General features: G+C 41.4%; 1 protein-coding gene across 11 annotated transcripts in view; it reads right to left on the reverse strand.

Moving 5' to 3' along the window:
• The window catches only part of LRRFIP2 (LRR binding FLII interacting protein 2), a 100,622-nt gene that overhangs the window by 22,756 nt on the left and 60,002 nt on the right, over nt 1-17,864 (reverse strand). For 7 of the 11 annotated variants that reach the window (XM_039237243.1, XM_039237233.1, XM_039237234.1 and 4 more), the window contains 4 exons: nt 12,449-12,493; nt 10,922-11,038; nt 8,196-8,267; nt 2,765-2,935 (listed from right to left, as the gene is read on the reverse strand). In XM_039237243.1, coding sequence (XP_039093174.1) covers nt 2,765-2,935; nt 8,196-8,267; nt 10,922-11,038; nt 12,449-12,493 — 405 coding nt within the window. The remainder of the gene's footprint in view (nt 1-2,764; nt 2,936-8,195; nt 8,268-10,921; nt 11,039-12,448; nt 12,494-17,864) is intronic. The other 4 variants (XM_039237237.1, XM_039237240.1, XM_039237238.1 and 1 more) reach the window with 1 other exon arrangement.

The following is a 17,864-nucleotide window of genomic DNA, read 5'->3' on the forward strand; positions in this document are numbered from 1 at the left end:
TTAACAATGGCTGGATACATGGTATGAAGGGATTATTCTTAATTTTTCAGATGTGAAATGATCTTGTGGTTATGTTTTAAAAAGAGAAGGAGTCCAGTCCATATCACTTGGAGAGCCATACCTAAACTGATATTTAAAAAATGAGACCCTGAGGACTTGTCTCAAGGAAGAGGAGGGGGGGAAGTGGACAGGGTAAAGTTGACCATGCACTGATGGTTGTTGGGGGTGTAGGTGATGGGTTTTAAGAGGGTTCAGTATAGTCTATTTTTTTTTTTTGTATTTTTAAAATCTATAACAAAACACTTTTTAAATATTTCAGATAAGCTAAAAAAAAAAAAAGAATCCCCTACTAAAATAAATAGCTATTAAGAAAAGATTAATATACTTGAGACATTCCTAACCAGGCATTCTTCCCCAAGGAAAGTAGAGAGACAATATTCAAGATGCAGTTATTGGGGCACCTGGGTGGCTCAGTCGGTTGAGTGTCCAACTTGGGCTCAGCTCATGATCTCACAATTTGTGGGTTTGAGCCCCACGTCGGGCTCTGTGCTGACAGCTCAGAGCCTGGAGCTATTTCAGATTCTGTGTCTCCCTCTCTCTCTGCCCCTTCCCTGCTCACGCTGTCTCTCTCTCTCTCATTCTCAGAAATAAAAACATTTAAAAAAAAAATTAAGATGCAGTTATTATAATCCCACTAGGAAACACTGAAGACATTTTGAAAACCTGTTTAATACCACTGTTGCTGTACCTGAATGGTCCTTCTCCACCCTTCCCTTCTGGCCTATCAGGAAACATACCTCAGTGCTGAGCCCTCTGTGGGTCTCTGACCTGAACCTCTGCCACACAGGGCAGGATCTATGCAGAAGAAGGGCGCAGAGAGAGGGTAGGCCAGAGAGAGGCGCTATGACAACGACTTCGGCATCACAGTGCCCGAAGCAGATTTACGGACTATTTAAAAAGCTTACAGATTTTTCAAATTTGAAAAGCACAAGGTTTTTTTTACGTAAAAATTAAAAACCACAGCTCTGTGTGTGCTAACACATCTCTAGACCTTAGAAAAAGAAGGGAAAAATAAAGTTGCTTATTAAGTTAAATCACTGAGTTTTTTTTTTTTTTTTAACGCTCAAGGACATTTAGTACTGAACAGCAAATACTTACCATGAGATTTTCTTCTCATCTACTAGAGGCAAAGGGCCAGAAATAGATGTGAAAAAGGATGGGAAGGCAAAAAAAAAAAAAAAAGGAGTCCGAGGGCTCTACATAAACTATGACGGTTCATATTCTCCAAAACTGACCCTTAAGACACAGGAAGAATCAGAGGCAATCACCTACACCACCAAACCATAGTCTAGAGCGAGCCCTGTCATCCAATATGACAATTCCCAGGAGGCTCTTTGCCACTTACGTAGATACACATTTTCTTAGCCTAACTTTTTTTAATAGGCTTTATTGTTTAGAGCACTTCTGGGTTCTTAGAGTTGAGTGGAAGGTACAGTTTCCATGCCCCAACCCCCCACCCCCACCCCCAGCCTCTCCTCCGTCGTACGAACACCCCACCCGGGGCGGAACCTCTGCTGTAGTCGCTAAGCCCACACTGACACCTCGTTGCCGCCCAAAGTCCACAACTGTGGAAGGTTCATTCCTGGTACTGTGCATCCTACACGTCTCCGTGAGAGCCTAACGCACCCGTCAGAGCTGTGCTACAGAACGGCGTCGCCGCCCCGAAGACCCCAGCGCTCTGCCTGTTCATCCTTCCTCCCCAGACTCCTGGCAAACACGCTGAACACTTTGTAAACGTGACCAAAACAGACTGGAATGAACACCTTCAGTCCTCAAGGGAAAAAATCTCTATTAGAATTGACAGGATTCATGCCAGTCCCTTTGAGGTTCTACTTCCCTCCCTTCAGATGACTGATGTTTCTAACAAATCACCAATGCACATTTCCGAAATTATTTTCTAGGCTTTTTATTTTTGCAACGTAGTCACAACTCCTATTTTGGTAGTAATACCCTTTTGTCCTCTGCTTGGACTGACGTCACACTGTAACCCTCTTTGTTTCCTGGAGGTGCCAAAGGGCAAATACGAACCTTGGACATGGCTTTCATTTTCCATCTGTACATTTTAACAGTATAGCTTACAAATCTCTAAAGAAAGCATCTGTTGATGTCTGACCCAAGTCTCCATTCTGCTGTTTTTAAATAACTGGTTAAAAACTTTAATCATTTAGAAAACAGATTCTCTTAAAAAATGATAAAAAGAACAGAACAAAACGAACTGTCTCACTGAAAGTGAGGTTATAAGATTTTCCTTGAGAAAATTCAATAGATTTTTATAAAACTTTAAAAAGGAAAATATCGGGGCGCCTGGGTGGCTTAGTCGGTTAAGCATCCGACTTTCACTTAGGTCATGATCTCACAGTTCGTGGGTTCGAGCCCCGCGTCGGGCTCTGTGCTGACAGCCAGCTCAGAGCCTGGAGCCTGTTTCAGTCTGTGACTCCCCCTCTTTCTGCCTCCCCTGCTCATGCTGTCATTTCTCTCTCTCCTAGAAATAAATAAAAATATTAAAAAAATAAAAAAATAAAAATAAAAAGGAAAATATCTTAGGACCTGATAGATCATGCCTGTCAACCTCCTCGGAACAGTCAGTTTCCTGCAAAGCTTCGGCTCCAGGTGTGAAGCACTCGCCATCAAGCGCAGCACCTTTTAAATGGCAGCTTCGAATTTTCTGACCCAGAGAAAGAGATGATAAAGGATGAACAATTACCTTTGATTTTTCTTCATTTTCTCTATAAAATTCTGCCATCTGTTCCTCCTGTTCTTCAATAACATCCTTGAGGGTGTCCACCTGGTAGATCAAATTGTTCTTCTCATTGTCTAACTGTGCGTTGGACACCATTGCCTTCTTGTATTTTTCTTCCACTTCAGACAAAGATTCCTAAATGAAAAGCCAAAGCCGTCAGCCTGGTACCTAAAATATGTTCACGGCTTATGTGCAATGCAACATGAAATATAGCACTGGCACCAACACATGAAGATGCGTGTTTGCAAAATACAAGCAGTTGGGGCCTCCATGTTTAGTCACATGCACGTGAAACGGAAGGGATGTAATAAGCCAATTCTGCCATTATAAGAACTTTATATGCTCTCTGCTATCTAAGAAAACAAAATCAAGCACCAATGTAGTCTCTGAAAGATGAAAAGGTATGCAGACCACATCTATTTAAGAGTCATAAAATGAAAACCGTCAATGCTTGCAGAAATGTACTCTTGTTTTTAACAAGCTCTTCAGTCCCCAGAATGCAATGACACAACATAATACAGCCTCTCTCTGCACAAGGAAACTTCATCTTCATTTGAATGTTGCTACTTCCTAGACATCTGTTTTCAGTACTTTGTTCTGCATAATAATTTTAATGTAAACGTATAAACATTTTTTCTAGCAATTATTCAAATTCTGGTCATTCATAAATAAGTAAGCAATACATAAATGATTTTAAAAAGAGCAACAACAAAAAGAGCCACCACGGAACGCCTGAAATTTTATATACCGCAAGGCTTTCGGCTTAAAACAGCTCCCAATTCCATCTGTTAATAACTGTATCTGACTTGGTAGATTACCACTACGTAGTAACAATTTTTAAAGCTAAAAAGAAAAAACATTTCACATAGAAAAAGTCATCACTTCTGGAATAAATTTTTTTTTTTTAATGGTTTATTTATTTCCAGGAGAAAGAGAGAGACAGTGTGAGCAGGGGAGGGTCAGAGAGAGGGGGAGTCACAGACTCTGAAACAGGCTCCAGGCTCTGAGCTGGCAGTCAGCACAGAGCCCGATGCGGGGCTCGAACCCACGAACCGCGAGATCATGACCTAAGCGAAAGTCGGACGCTTAACCGACTAAGCCACCCAGGCGCTCCTGGAATAAATTTTTAAAATACTAATGTAAATGTTCAACAAACCAAGATCAATGACATAAAACTGATAGTCCAGACTGCTTACATTTGTGAGCAACTGACTTTTGACAACTCAAGGAAAAAATAATAGTTTTTTCAGTGGCTCAGTCAGTTAAGTGTCTGACTTCAGCTCATTCATGATCTCACGGTTCATGGGTTCGAGCCCCACATGAGGCTCTGTGCTGCCAGCTCAGAGCCTGGAGCCTGCTTGGGATTCTGTCTCCTCTGTCTCTGCCCCTCCCTGTCACTTGCACGCGCTCTCTCTCTCTCTCTCTCTCAAAAATAAGTAAACATTAAAAAATTAGTTTTCTTCAACAAATGGTGTTGGGACAACTGGACATCCACACGCAAAAGACTGAAGTCAGACCCCTACCTCACACCACACACAACAATTAACTCAAAGTAGATCAGAGACCTAATGTAAGAGCTAAAATTATCAAATTCTTCAAAAAAAACCCCACAGCTCTAAACCTTCATGACCTTGGAGTAGGCCATGGTTTCTTATATACAATACCTAAAGCAGAATCAATGACAGAAAGGTCTTTAGCAGACTGTGCTACAAACAATGCCATCAAGAAAATAAACAAACAGAAGACAACTCCTTCAGTAGGAGAAGATATCTGTAAATCTTACATCAGATATGGGACTTGTATCTAAAATACATAAAAATCTCTTACAATACCACAATAAACAGACACATATTTTAAAAATGGGTATGGATGTGATCAGAGGTTTCTCCAGACAGGATATACAAATGGCCAAGAAGCACATGAACACAGTCTCAACATCGTTAGTAATTAGGGAAATGCACACCCAAACCACAATGAGATACCGCTTCAAACCTACTATGATGGCTATAATTTAAAAAAGAGAAACAAGATTAAAGTGCTAGTGAGGATATGGAAAAACCAGAAACCTCATACACTGCTGGAGAGAGTGTAAAATAGTATACTTGTTTTGGAAAACAGTTTGCCAATTCCTCAAAACATTAAACATAAGGTTACCATATGACCCCACAGTTCTATTCCTAGGGATCTACGCAGGAGAAATGAAGAAGTATAAAACTGGAACACAAATGCTCACAGCAGCATTATTCATAACAGCTAAAAAACTGGAAACAACCCAAATGTCCATCAACTGAAACATACTGCGATACTAACCGGCCATGACAGAGACAGACAGATGATGGACAGAGAGGCATTGCGACATGGATGAACCTTGAAAACATTATACTAAATGAAAAGTCAATCACAAAAACAACATATTATAAGATTCCATTTGTATGAAATGTCCAGAAAAGGCACATCCAAGAGACAGAAAGAAGATTAGTGGTCACCCAGAGTTGGGTGTGGAAGTGGAAGAGGAAGGCTGAGGGATGACTGCTAATTAGGACAGGGTTTTCTTTGGGGATAAGGAAAGTGGTCTAAAATTGGGCTGTGGTGATGGTTGTGCAACTCCATGACTATGCTAAAAACCACTTGAATTGGGGACTTTAAATGGGTAAATTTTACAAGTATGTGAGGTACATCTCAATCTAGACAAACACACACCCACACACACAATAACAAATGGTTCACAAAGTAGAACTGCATTCACAGGTGACATTTACACCAAGGTTGGGAACAAATATAACCCTAATAAAAAATATGAGCAGAGTCAATTGTATAATGGTTTAAACAGAGTAGGATCTTAATATAATACAGAATTTTGAATGATTCTGATCCACCTTAGAGGCTACTGGCATTAAAAAGGTCTTTTTTGGGGCACCTGGGTGGCTCAGTCGGTTAAGCGTCCAACTTTGGCTCAGGTCATGATCTCACGGTTCGTGGGTTCGAGCCCCGCGTCAGGCTCTGTGCTGACAGCTCAGAGCCTGACGCCTGCTTCACATTCTGTGTCTCCCTCTCTCTCTGACTCTCCCCTGCTCACGCCATCTCTCTCTCTCTCACTCTCTCTCCCAGAATAAAACATTTTAAAAAATTTAGAACTTAAGAAAAAAAAGAAAAAGTATAACTTTTGCTGAACACAGGTTTTAGCCAACGTTTGATTCCTTTTAAATCTGGCCTCATTTGGGGCAGCTGGGTGGCTCAGTCGGTTAAGTGTCCGACTCTTGATTTCAGCTCAGGTCATGATCTCACAGTTTGTGAGTTCAAGTCCCACACTGAGCTCTGCGCTGACAATGCAGAACCTGCCCGGGATTTTTCCTTCTCTCCCTTCCCCCCACTCACTCACTCTCTCTCTCTCTCTCTCTCTCATAAAATGAATAAAAACTCAAAAAAAAAAAAAAAAAGAGAGAGAGAGAAAGAAGAAGAAGGTTATAAGCAATGACCAGCATTCTTTTTTAATAGGACATGTATGGGTATTATCAGGCCAGTATGCTTGATCACAACTCAGATCACTTATTTTTAATGATTTTTTTTCCCCACTTAAAAAAGTCGTTTTAAGGACAAATAAAACCTGAAGTCAAGCTCAATTATATGCTGACCACGAATCAAGAAAAGGAGGTGGGCAGGGAGACGGATGAAACAGACAAGGGGATTCAGAGCACACTCAGCACGAGCACTAGCGCACAGAACTGCCGTACCCCCATGCTGTGCACCTCAGGCACACGCGGCACTACATGCTAATTTTACTTCAATAAATAAAAATAAAACCTCTTCTAAATGAAAAAAACTAAAAATACAATAAAGCAGGGCACATCACTGTACAGCACTAAGTAACTTCTCCTTTACTCTGGGTGTGCTTAACACTGCTGCACTGAACATGGGTATATTTAAAGTATTCCTTACAGTTTGTCTTAGCATGGTTAACATTTACGTGAGGAACATACAGTTTTGCTTTTTTTCCTCTTAAAAAGGGATCTTATATCTGTTCAGTCTCAAATTTAATCTGTTCTTTTGTATCCTTCAAAGAACATAATAAACGATAGATCTAAAATGTAAGAAAAAATGTGTGAAATAAATAAAAACTCTGAATCGCTTGCTTTCCTGGTACGTTATATTACTTATTACTCTTCAATAGGAGTGTATTTATTTAATATATTTAATTTGTTCCCTGATCCAACATATTTCCAAAAGTCTTATCTCTAAAATCTTAAAAGGTGATTAAGTTCTGAGGATGAGCTATTAGAGTGTGCACACGGCCCATCGGCACGCAGCCCTGGGACTCCCCTGCGGGCGGACCCCCGCACATGGCTGGCCGGATCAGCAGCCTCCAGGCTTCCCTCACAGACACTCTCCAGGGGCCCCCTACCCTGTCTGGTCCTGAGTCTTAACCATATGCTTCTTCTGGACAGCAATCACCCACAGGAAGGTATGGACTGGTAACTGGGCTACCTCGCATCTCGCCAGGAAGGCTGCTGAGAGCCTTGTCCGTCAGGCCCACGCTTTGCCCCCTGGGCCTGTCCGGAGTCATCTTTCTGAATGCCTTCCTTATGCATCTTGACCCGAGGCGTAGTTCTTTTTCAAATAGGGCCATGCACGTGTTGAGAAACTTAATCTCCTCGTATTAGATGTGAACTTCATAATTAAACACGGGGAAGAGCATGATAACCAAGCACCATTTACAACCAAAACGTCTGTCTCATATGGACACTTCTATCGAGAGCTGGTAGCCATACTCGCTTGGAAAAGATTAAGGCCCATTTCAATTTACCTCCAAATTCTTTAACGCACTGAGTCTGTGTAATCTTCTTTGAGCCACAGTGAAGAACAAGAGGAGGAGGAAAAGGAAGAGCAGGAGACCAAAGAACAAAATGAAAACACAGGTCTCCTACCTCAGGCTCCTTCCCCCTTACGAAATACCTGTAAGAATGCCCTCTTAGATGCTTCCTCCGCCTGCCTTTAATGCTGACTGAATTTGTTGACAGAAATAGGCAATACTCTCTTATTTGGCATGGAAGGATTTTAAGGTCTAATTCTCAACTGAAAACCATAATCTCAGAATATGTTTTAAGACTGCCCAATTCTATTTTGTGTGGCTAAGGCGTAGGGACATGTAAGTATCTCGCAAAGTTTAACACCTCTGAGGTATAACACCTTTTACTGAACGTTCCAAACACCATGCTAAACACGGAGACAGTGGCAGACTGGAAGTCCACCTCCCCTATGCGCTGCGGGTTAAGCACATGCTAGAAAGACAAGCAGTTAGTGAAGCCTTGTGCTCTGGGGTTAGCAGAACTTGCGAGAACACCATCACCCCACCGCCTGCACACAGAGCATGCTGGGGCGGCACGGCGCGCCCGGATACCTTCAACTCCTTAAGCCCTTGCATGTATCTCCCTTCTACATCCTGTATCTGGTCCTTAAGGTCATAGATGTCCTGCGGGACATAGGAATGAACTGTTGCATAAAACCACGCACAAACACGCCTTAAGTCTCAAAGGGTTCAGATGAAAACGTGCCTTGCTTCCACATATCCCAGACCACAAGCAGGAAAATCAAAGTGCACAAACGTAACTGCCACTTAAAACCACCGAACAAAGCAAATAGGTCAGGGGATAATGGGGCTGGGGAGGCCTGGGGTAATCGGTCTAAAGGGTTAAATATCTTCTTGGCATGAACTGGTGTTGAAACAGCCCTGGAAAGGGGGATGGAGCTGTGTATGGGAAAAGGCTGTATCGATTATAATGTTCTTAACGTATAAATTCAAAAATTTTATAAATCATTTAAATAATTTTTAACATTAAATAATAATTTTTAACATAATGCTTCACCTGAACCAGTAAAAGATGTACTAAATTAATTATAAGCAGCAAATTTTACTGACTCATCCAGAAGTTTTAACTGTAATAAACAAACAAAACTTTCAAGGACTTCATTACTAATCACAATTCATTTAGGAGAAAGAAAGTAAAGGGAGGGAAGCGAAACACTGACATTTAAATGATGAGAAAAGAGCATCTGCTCCAAATGTTACCATAATCATCAGGGGGATAGCAGGTCAAATTTTAAATGGAAAATCCAGGTTCCCTGCGCCCGGCCCTGCCCAGACACCAGCCTGGATGCGGGACGCAGGCGGCACAGGAGCGCCCCGCCCCCGGGGCCCCGCAGGCAGGGCCAGTTCTCAGAGGCCGTCACACGCACTTTCTGCTCCGCTTCCCCCGCCCTCTTCATTTCCTCCTCGGCAGGTCTGTCTTTTATTCCACAGACACATCAAGAGGCCACAGCCCAGCGTGAGGATACAAAACTCTCACTTCCTTCAGGAGTCACTCTCTCAAAGAAGCAAGACAAGGAAGCGGCCAGCACAGGCTGCGCTGTGAGGCCGGAAGGCCTGGTGCCCGTTTCTGTCCCACTGAACGCAAGAGCGGATCTTCAGCGCTGCACCCCCAGCTCCCATGCCGAGTACTTAGTAAGAGCGTGAGAAATACAGACGCCCTCCAAGTCCTTCCACGTCGGCCTGGGTCAGCTCCCCTTTCCCACTGCCACTGCTGCCAACCCCTCCACCTTCTAACCCCCGCCCACTCCGTAAGCCCAATTCTCGCTCCTACCTGACTACAGTATGACCCAGTACCCCAGTCCCCACCTTCCCCCCACGGTGTCAGCAGGTGGGACCTCTGCATTGGCCCCCCTCTACCTGCGCCCGAGGATCCCTCTCAGGCACCCTGCTCACCCTCTCCTTGCTCTGCCTTCCTGTTCTCTCTCAACTGGCTCAAGCCAAGGAAGAAAAATAATAATCAAGGCCGCCTTTAAAAGGAAACAAAAACCTTCCCTTAACCTCCTCTCTCTGCTGCTGACCAGTCAACTCCAGGGTCTCCCAGGACTCTCTTCAGAGTAAGCTTCCTGCATCTTCTCATCGCTGTTCTGACTTACTCATCTCATCCTCATTATTCAACCACAGACTACCGCTCCCTTCACCTCCGGTGCCTCCTCCGACCTGGGGTCCCTCTTTAAGAATGCAACTCAGATACTCTTGCTCCCCTGTTTAACACCCCACAGTTGTCGGGGGGGACCCCAACGCCTTCTAGGCCACCATACAGGATGCTTTGTGCTCTAGCCCACGACTACTTCCCCGGTCTTCCCTCTCACTCGCCTCTCCTCCTCACTTCTCAGAGAAACTTCTGGTTCTCTGAAGTTCTCAGAAAGCCTTTTTCCTCCAACTTCTTTGCCTGATTCATTTGCATTCTTCCTTCATATGTTAGCTCAGAGGGTGTCTCCTCTGAAAAGCCTTTTGTTACCTCTTCCCCTAGTCCAACATAGCCGATGCTTCTCTGAATTCTCTTAACAACCCTATTCTTGCTACTACATAGTATCACATGATTTAGTTCTACTGATTTCTATCAGTTTATCTTCCCTATGACACCGTGAACTCCTGAAATTCAAAGTGTGTTTCACTGCCTAAATTTCTGGGGCCAACAGCTCAATAAATGGTGAATGAATGACTCCATGAACGCAATTTTTATTACAACCCTTCCCCCACTGCTCACAAATAGCGAGTTTAGCAAATAGACATTCAAATACATTTTGAAAGCCCCCATCTTTCCTTCCAATAAAAGGGTTAATAAGAACAGGAACTCCAACCCAGGGGACTCGACTCAGGTATTTCTGTCATCCCAAATATTACTACACTTATCATGAAACTGAGAGATAACTATACTCAAGCAGCCAAATAATACCATAATGGCTCAAAAGACCGACAAGTCCTAGAATCCTGTTCATATTTTCCATTTAAAATAAGACCAACTATTTCTGAGAATTACTTTTACATCCATTAACAAGTTTTTTTGGCATCTGTAAATTAGCAGATCTCATTCCAATATCATCAAATGTTCAAGAAAGAGAACAGAAAAAGAACTAATCTCCTTCCTTTCAGATCTGAGTCACATTCCTGAACTGTCTTTTAAAAATACTTTTTAAAGAACTCGTACTCCTTTCCTTCCTACAAAGTCCCATTAAATGTTACACAGCTCCAGTGTCCTATACGACAAAGAAGCCGAAAACCTGTTTGTGAAAAGCAAACCAAAGATCGCGGATTACCCGCAAGTCACCCAATGAGGCATCTGGATCTACGAAGCTGCTGGTGTCTCCGCTCCCCCGTCTGGAGGAGTTCCCACTTAGAGGCGTTGTTGCCGAGGCGGAGTTCCGAGACGAAGGCTAGACAACGAGAAAGAGAACACATCTAAGTCTTGTTTCCGTACCAAGACATTTGCCGTGGGGGCTAAAAATGGGGCGGGGGGGGGGGACCCTAACACCTGTGGATGAGACGAGTGGACAACACAGGCTGGCTTCGGGAAAGGGGGTCCAGAGAAGGGCCTGCGTTCATGCCCACACGCTACTGGGGCCTAGAACTCATCATGGCAAAGGAAATGGTTTGTGTGCAAGCTGCTTTCTAAGTTTATCTTTGCTATATTGTAAATAATACTGAGCACACGAGATTAATTTAAAACGGTTCAGGATTTATAGCTGGTATGCTAATTACCAGTCCTCCTACTGAGGTCTTGAGGCTGCTGCTTTACAATCTTTTCTTTTTCTAATACTGCTAAAGTCAGAAACAAAATTTGCAGCTCCAGCAAACTGTGCATCACCATGAATTTAGGCTGCGAATCCCACAACTGGTTTAAATGTGTAAAATACATACCAGGTTTCAAAGGCTTTGTGTGGAAAAAAGAATGTAAATTATCTCAATGATTTTTCATATTAATTACATTGAAATATCTTGGTTATTTGGGTTAAATAAGATATATCATTTAAATTAATTTTAACTGTTGCTTTTTACTGTTTTAATGAGGCTACCAGAAAAGTTAAATTTGGGGCGCCTGAGTGGCTCAGTCAGTTAAGCGTCCGACTTTGGCTCAGGTCATGATTTTGTGGTTCATGAGTTGAAGCCCTGCCTCAGGCTCTGTGCTGACAGCTCAGAGTCTGGAACCTGCTTCAGATTCTGTTTGTCTCTCTGCCTCTCCCCTGCCTCACACTCTCCAAAACAAACATTAAAAGAAAATTTTTTTAAAGAAAACTTAAACTTACTTATTGGGGGTACGTTTGTGGCTTGCACTGTATTCCTAGTGGACAAAACTGGATACAGCATTATATTAATCCTGATAATTTTCCTAAAATTACTTTCTAAAAGTACTTCTAGAAGGTAGAGACTTTAACACAAAACAACTCCTAGGAAGGAGTTATTTTACTTCAAAAAAAAATTTATTATTAAGGAAAAAAACAAACACCAGAACAAAAACGCCGAGTCTGTCCCCGCCACTACACTCCTGTGTAGTTCAGTGTTTAATGGCTTCTTCCCAGGACCCACGTCTAGAGGGAATGGAAATCTCTAGAGCAGCCAGAAGCTTCATAAGTGACATTCAACCAAATAAAATGTAGTGTCTTTTCTCTTCCCAGTGCTTCACAGGATTCAACCTCAGAGGAATGTGGGGGGCCAGGGACAGGAAGTAGACGAAGAAAGGAAGAGCCGCTCCCCCAGCTCACATGTAGTATAACCCTGAAATAGCAGTCGAAATTAAGTTCAACTGACCTTGAGAATGTAATCCCCTTAGGAATTTATATACTCACTCTTGTGTAATTTTCAGCATACTGTTTGTCAGATTTTTCATCCAACTAGAAAAGAACAAGAGATAAAAATCAGGAAAGATGCTTATTAGCATCTCAGGCTTTTTTTTTTTTTTTTAAGAGGAAAAAAAGAAGTAACCACAGTGGAATTCTCCAAGTTCAACTGCTGTTTGGAACCTAAAAGTAAACATATTAAAACTGAAATAAAAGTTAAGACACATAAGACAAAATGTCAAGACCTTTAACTCTAAGGATGGACATGCAGTGAGCAAGCTGTCCTTGTGCACAAGTTTAGAACTTTTAGAGTTTCTTTTCATGGTATTTGAAACACATTAAAGAAAATTATATATACACTTAAGTTTTAGCACTGCAAATGTTAATCCAAAAAAAAAAAAAAAAAAGAAAAGAAAAAAAAACTTCATACACATCAAAAGGAAAAGTCTGATAAAACCAAAAGCCAAAAAGCTTTATTATCTAAACATTATTAGGACACAGGACACATAGATAAGACCAGTACACTTGGCCAAAAACAGCCCCCACTGGCTTAGAGCATGTTAAATGTGTCATCAAACAAGATTTCCCTACAACATTAAGGGATTCAGTTCTTTGGCTTTTTTGTTTTTTGGGGTTTTTTTAAGCAATGTGTGCACATATGTCAGAAAGAAAAGAAAAAACGAAACAGCCCCAAAGGGTGTGCGAAGTATGCCTTTCTCCTTACTCCACCACGTCCTGACCTTCAATTCTTGATCCAAGGACAACCAGCCACCGAGGCTTTTACAAATTCTAGGTTAACACCTCAAATACATTCTAGATCTTCTTTTTCTCCTTACCAAATTTCAGGGATTAAAGAAACTACTTCATTTTCTTCATGGCACTTATTAATCTCTGACCCCATGATATTTATTAATTTATTGACTGCCTGATCTCTTTATCTTTAATGTAAGCTCTATGTCTACGTGTTCATTTCTGTATTCGCAACATCAAAAATAGCACCTGACATACAGAAGGACAAAAACTTCATGGGTGAATGAGGAAATGAATCCTATCCCATCTGTACTTAAAGACTGACTTCATTTACTTTAACCGCAGCACAGTGTCCTATTATCTGGACATGGTGTAACTGAGTTACCCTATCTTTTGCAGATAGGCCTTAGTTATTAGTGTTTCGTAAAGAGAAGTACCTTACAAGTCTAATCCTAAACCCCAACCTCGCAGATGAGGAGAAATTCAGAGGCGAAAGAACTTCCTGAAAGCTAAACAACTACCAGATCTCAGTTTTGTGAATTTTAAAGCCTGTGTTCATATTATTTACTATCCCAATTACTATTAGGGGGAAAAAGTCACAGGTTTAACTAAATGAAAATCAACCCAGATTCCAACTCCTAGGCCAACCCTCTCAGCTCAATCTAGAAAAAGGATTTAAAAACTTTCTTCGGTTAATTATTAAAACACAAAATGCCATTATTTCTGGCACTATTCAGATCACTTCACTCTAATTTTCTCAGAACATCTTAAAGTTTTTCTGTCCTTTTTCATTGCACACATTTATCATGTTCATTTTTTCTCTGCATTTATATAATAAACAGTTTAGAACAAAAGGCATTTACTTAATTAAAAAGTACTCTATCAATAATATATTTATGTTAGACTTTATAGACTTTGATCTTTTTGCCACTTTTTACAATAATACTCTTAAGGAACTGATTTTAGTTTTGATTTTTTTTTTTAAATCACACATAAAATGTTGTAAAACAAACAAGCAATGACAGTAGGTTTGAATACTGATGATTACCGCCACAAAAAGGAATAACCTTCCATCACATTTATGCTAGTAAAAAACACATTGCCTTCTTATTCTTCAGACTGTTATTCTTCAGAGTGAAAGAAACCTTGTGTCTGAATAAAACTGCCTCATTTTCCTCAGAGTACCTCCCAATTCTCTTCTACTAAGGAGTTAAAGAGAAAACATGCAACATTCAGAAACACTCCTCTAGGTCTACCTAAAATCCTGGTTCATGTCCCCTCTCACAGAAATAACTCCCAAACCCACCCATTTTTTAAGAGTCAACTTGGAATGATCTTACAGTTCAGAGGCTGCATCACTGAACTAGTCCATCGCAATGTCGATTCTACTGCCTCCACTGTCTTCTGACAGGGCCCAGCTGTCGCAGCCCAGACTGACCATGCGTCAAACCTCGGGACTGTCAAGGCAGCAAAAATGCCAAGAGAGGCGACGCCGCAGCCCAGTTACTTGAGCTGCAGTGACTTGGCCAGAGACTCCAGCTCTGTCTCCTCAGACCTGTGCTGGATGACGTGCTCTCCCCCATTCAGACAAAAAGCTCCATGAAACCTGGAGTTCTAAAAGCCCCAGGGGCTCCCCGCAGACCAGGAGGTCTACACAGCTGCAGCGCAATGACAAGCTCATGTTCACAATGATGACCCAGAGTCTGCCAGATCCTGAAAAGGCTTTTAAATGGAATAAAAGTTAATCATGTATAATATACTTAATTATAAAATAGGGAAACGGTTGGGAAAAGGATACAAGCTGTCAGCTGTAAGACGACTAAGGTCTGAGGATCTAATGCAAATTATGGTGACAATAGCTGATAAAAAACTGTTGTGTATAAGTAACAATGGAAAACAAATATGCACTAATATATAAAATGTTTATAAGATTAGTAAGTGAGAATTCAGAAAACGGTGGCTATATATACTATATGGTCACAATCCTGTAAAATAAGCAAATTAGAGATAGAAAAAATATTAAAAATAAATCACAGTGCTAAAAAAAAGTGGCTAATAAAAAAGTAGATTAAAATATCAAAAACAGGGGCGCCTGGGTGGCTCAGTCGGTTAAGTGTCCGACTTTGGCTCAGGTCATAATCTCACGGTCCGTGGGTTCAAGCCCCGCGTCCGGCTCTGTGCAGACAGCTCAAAGCCCAGAGCCTGCTTCAGACTGTGTCTGTCTCTCCCCTGCTCATGTTCTGTCTCTCTCTCTCTCTCTCAAAAATAAATAAACATTAAAAAAAAACAAAAACAAAAACAGAAACAAAAAACAGTAAGCAAAGCTTTTTTCCCTAATATGGTGCTCAGGACTTGCTCATTAGTGCTAACTATAGCCTACTATTCTCAAAAAACTTCAAGTAAACACTGTGTCATTGCACTCTTAAGTAATTAAGTAGGTAATTTTCCAATCAAGAAAGGGGTTTGGCAGTTGGAACCTGAAAGTCAGCGAACACGCTTGCAATATTTCATATTAGTATTAATGTGAAAAGAAGAGCGCATGGTGGCAAACTTTGTATCCCAATTTGAAAGCTTAAGTTCAAAAGTAGTATTTTCTTAAGGGCGCCTGGGTGGCTCAGAGGGTAAGTGTCCAACTCTTAGTTTCTACTCAGGTCATGATCTCATGGTTCTTGATTTCAGGCCTGCTTGGGATTCTCTCTCCCTCTCTCTCTGCCCTCCTCCCCCTACGCATGCTCTATCTCTCAAATAAATAAATAAAATTTTTTTAAAGCAACATTTTCTTAAAGAATTTCAATTATCAACTAGTAAACAAAATTAAATATAATCTTTCCCACATTTCAGTGATAAAAGCCTTTGCCTTATTAATGTGAGGATGTCTGAAAATGCTTTGCTTTGACTTTACAGACTGTACACTGTTTCCCTTTAAATCTGAACTCCTTGAATATTTGTTGAAATTAGCACATGTTAAAATTTTCTTAAAATACATACCTTGTCAAATCCTTGAAACTTCTTGTTTCTCCTTAAAAGACAGACACTTACTTATTCTCTGATATTCATTCTCTGATTAAGAGGCCCTTTGAACTTCATTTAAACATATGGCTACATAGTTTGACAGATAATTTTATCTGACTAAAATGGTAAAATACAACTGAATTTTATTAGAATAGAATAGAAACAGAGCATTTTAGTTATAAATACACGTTGATACTGTCATTTAAAAGAGCTGTTTAGAGGGGCGCCTGGGTGGCTGTCGGTTAAGCGTCCAATTTTGGCTCAGGTCATGATCTCACGGTTCATGGGTTCAAGCCCCGTGTCCGGCTCTGTGCTGACAGCTCAGAGCCTGAAGCCTGCTTCGAATTCTGTGTCTCCCTCTCTCTCTGACCCTCCCCTGCTCACACTCTCTCTTTCTCAGAAATAAATAAAACATTAAAAAAAATTTTTTTTTTTTAATAAAAGAGTTGTTTAGAGGGGCACCTGGGTGGCTCAGTTGGTCGGGTGTCCGACTCCGGCTCAGGTCATGATCTCACTGTTCATGGGTTTGGGCCCCGCATCGGGCTCTGTGCTGACAACTGCTTCGGATTCTGTGTCTCACTCTCACTGCCCTTCCCCTGCTCATGCTCTCTGTCTCTTAAAGATAAATAAATGCTTAAGAAAACAAATTTGGCAATTTATTTTAGTGACTACACAGAAGTGAAAAGCTTGATAGTTTAGGAAAAAATCTCTCCCTGCTCCTACTAATTTTTTAATTAAATTTTTTTAATGTTTATTTTTGAAAAAGAGAGAGAGAGAAAGAAGTTTAAGCGGGGGAGGGGCAGAGAGAGAGAGAGAAGGCGCCCCAAGGAACTATTTCTTTTATTAGGTATGATGATGGTAGAGTGAATATGAAAAAGAAATTCTCAGGGGCGCCTGGCGGGGCTCAGCTGGGTAAGCATCCAACTCTTGATTTCAGCTCAGATCATGATCTCACAGTTTGTGAGGTCAAACACCTTGTCGAATTCTGCACAGACGTGCGAAGCCTGCTTGGGATTCTCTCTCTCCACCCCGCCCCACTCCTCTCTCTCAAAAATAAATCTATAAAGGGGCACCTGGGTGGCTCAGTCAGTTAAGCATCCGACTTCAGCTCAGGTCATGATCTCACGGTTCGTGGGTTCGAGCCCCACGTCAGGCTCTGTGCTGACAGCTAGCTCAGAGCCTGGAGCCTGTTTCAGATTCTGTATCTCCCTCTCTCTCTCTGACCCTCCCCCGCTCATGCTGTCTCTCTCTCTCTCAGAAATAAATAAAACATTAAAAAAATTTAAAAAAAAAAAATAAATAAATAAATCTATAAACATAAAAAAAAGAAAAGAACTTTGCAATTAGAGACAGACACTGAACTACTGGGAAATGACATGGATTTGCTTTTTGAAAAATTCAGGGAAAAAAAGGAAAGGACAATAAAGTAAAATTGTCAAATTACTAATAATAGCTGAAGCTGTTGATAATTTCTGCAGGAGAAATTTTTCACAGAAAAAAATTTTTTTTAAAGTCAGAGCACATCGGGGAGCCTGGGGGGCTCAGTCGGTTAAGCGTCCCACTTCGGCTCAGGTCATGATCTTACGGTTCATGAGTTCGAGCCCCGCGTCGGGTTCTGTGCCGACAGCTCAGAGCCTGGAGCCTGCTTCCAATTCTGTCTCCC

Source organism: Hyaena hyaena, unplaced genomic scaffold (genome assembly GCF_003009895.1).
Source record: "Hyaena hyaena isolate Hyena2069 unplaced genomic scaffold, ASM300989v1 scaffold_121, whole genome shotgun sequence".
In the NCBI taxonomy this organism is placed as follows: Eukaryota; Metazoa; Chordata; class Mammalia; order Carnivora; family Hyaenidae; genus Hyaena; species Hyaena hyaena.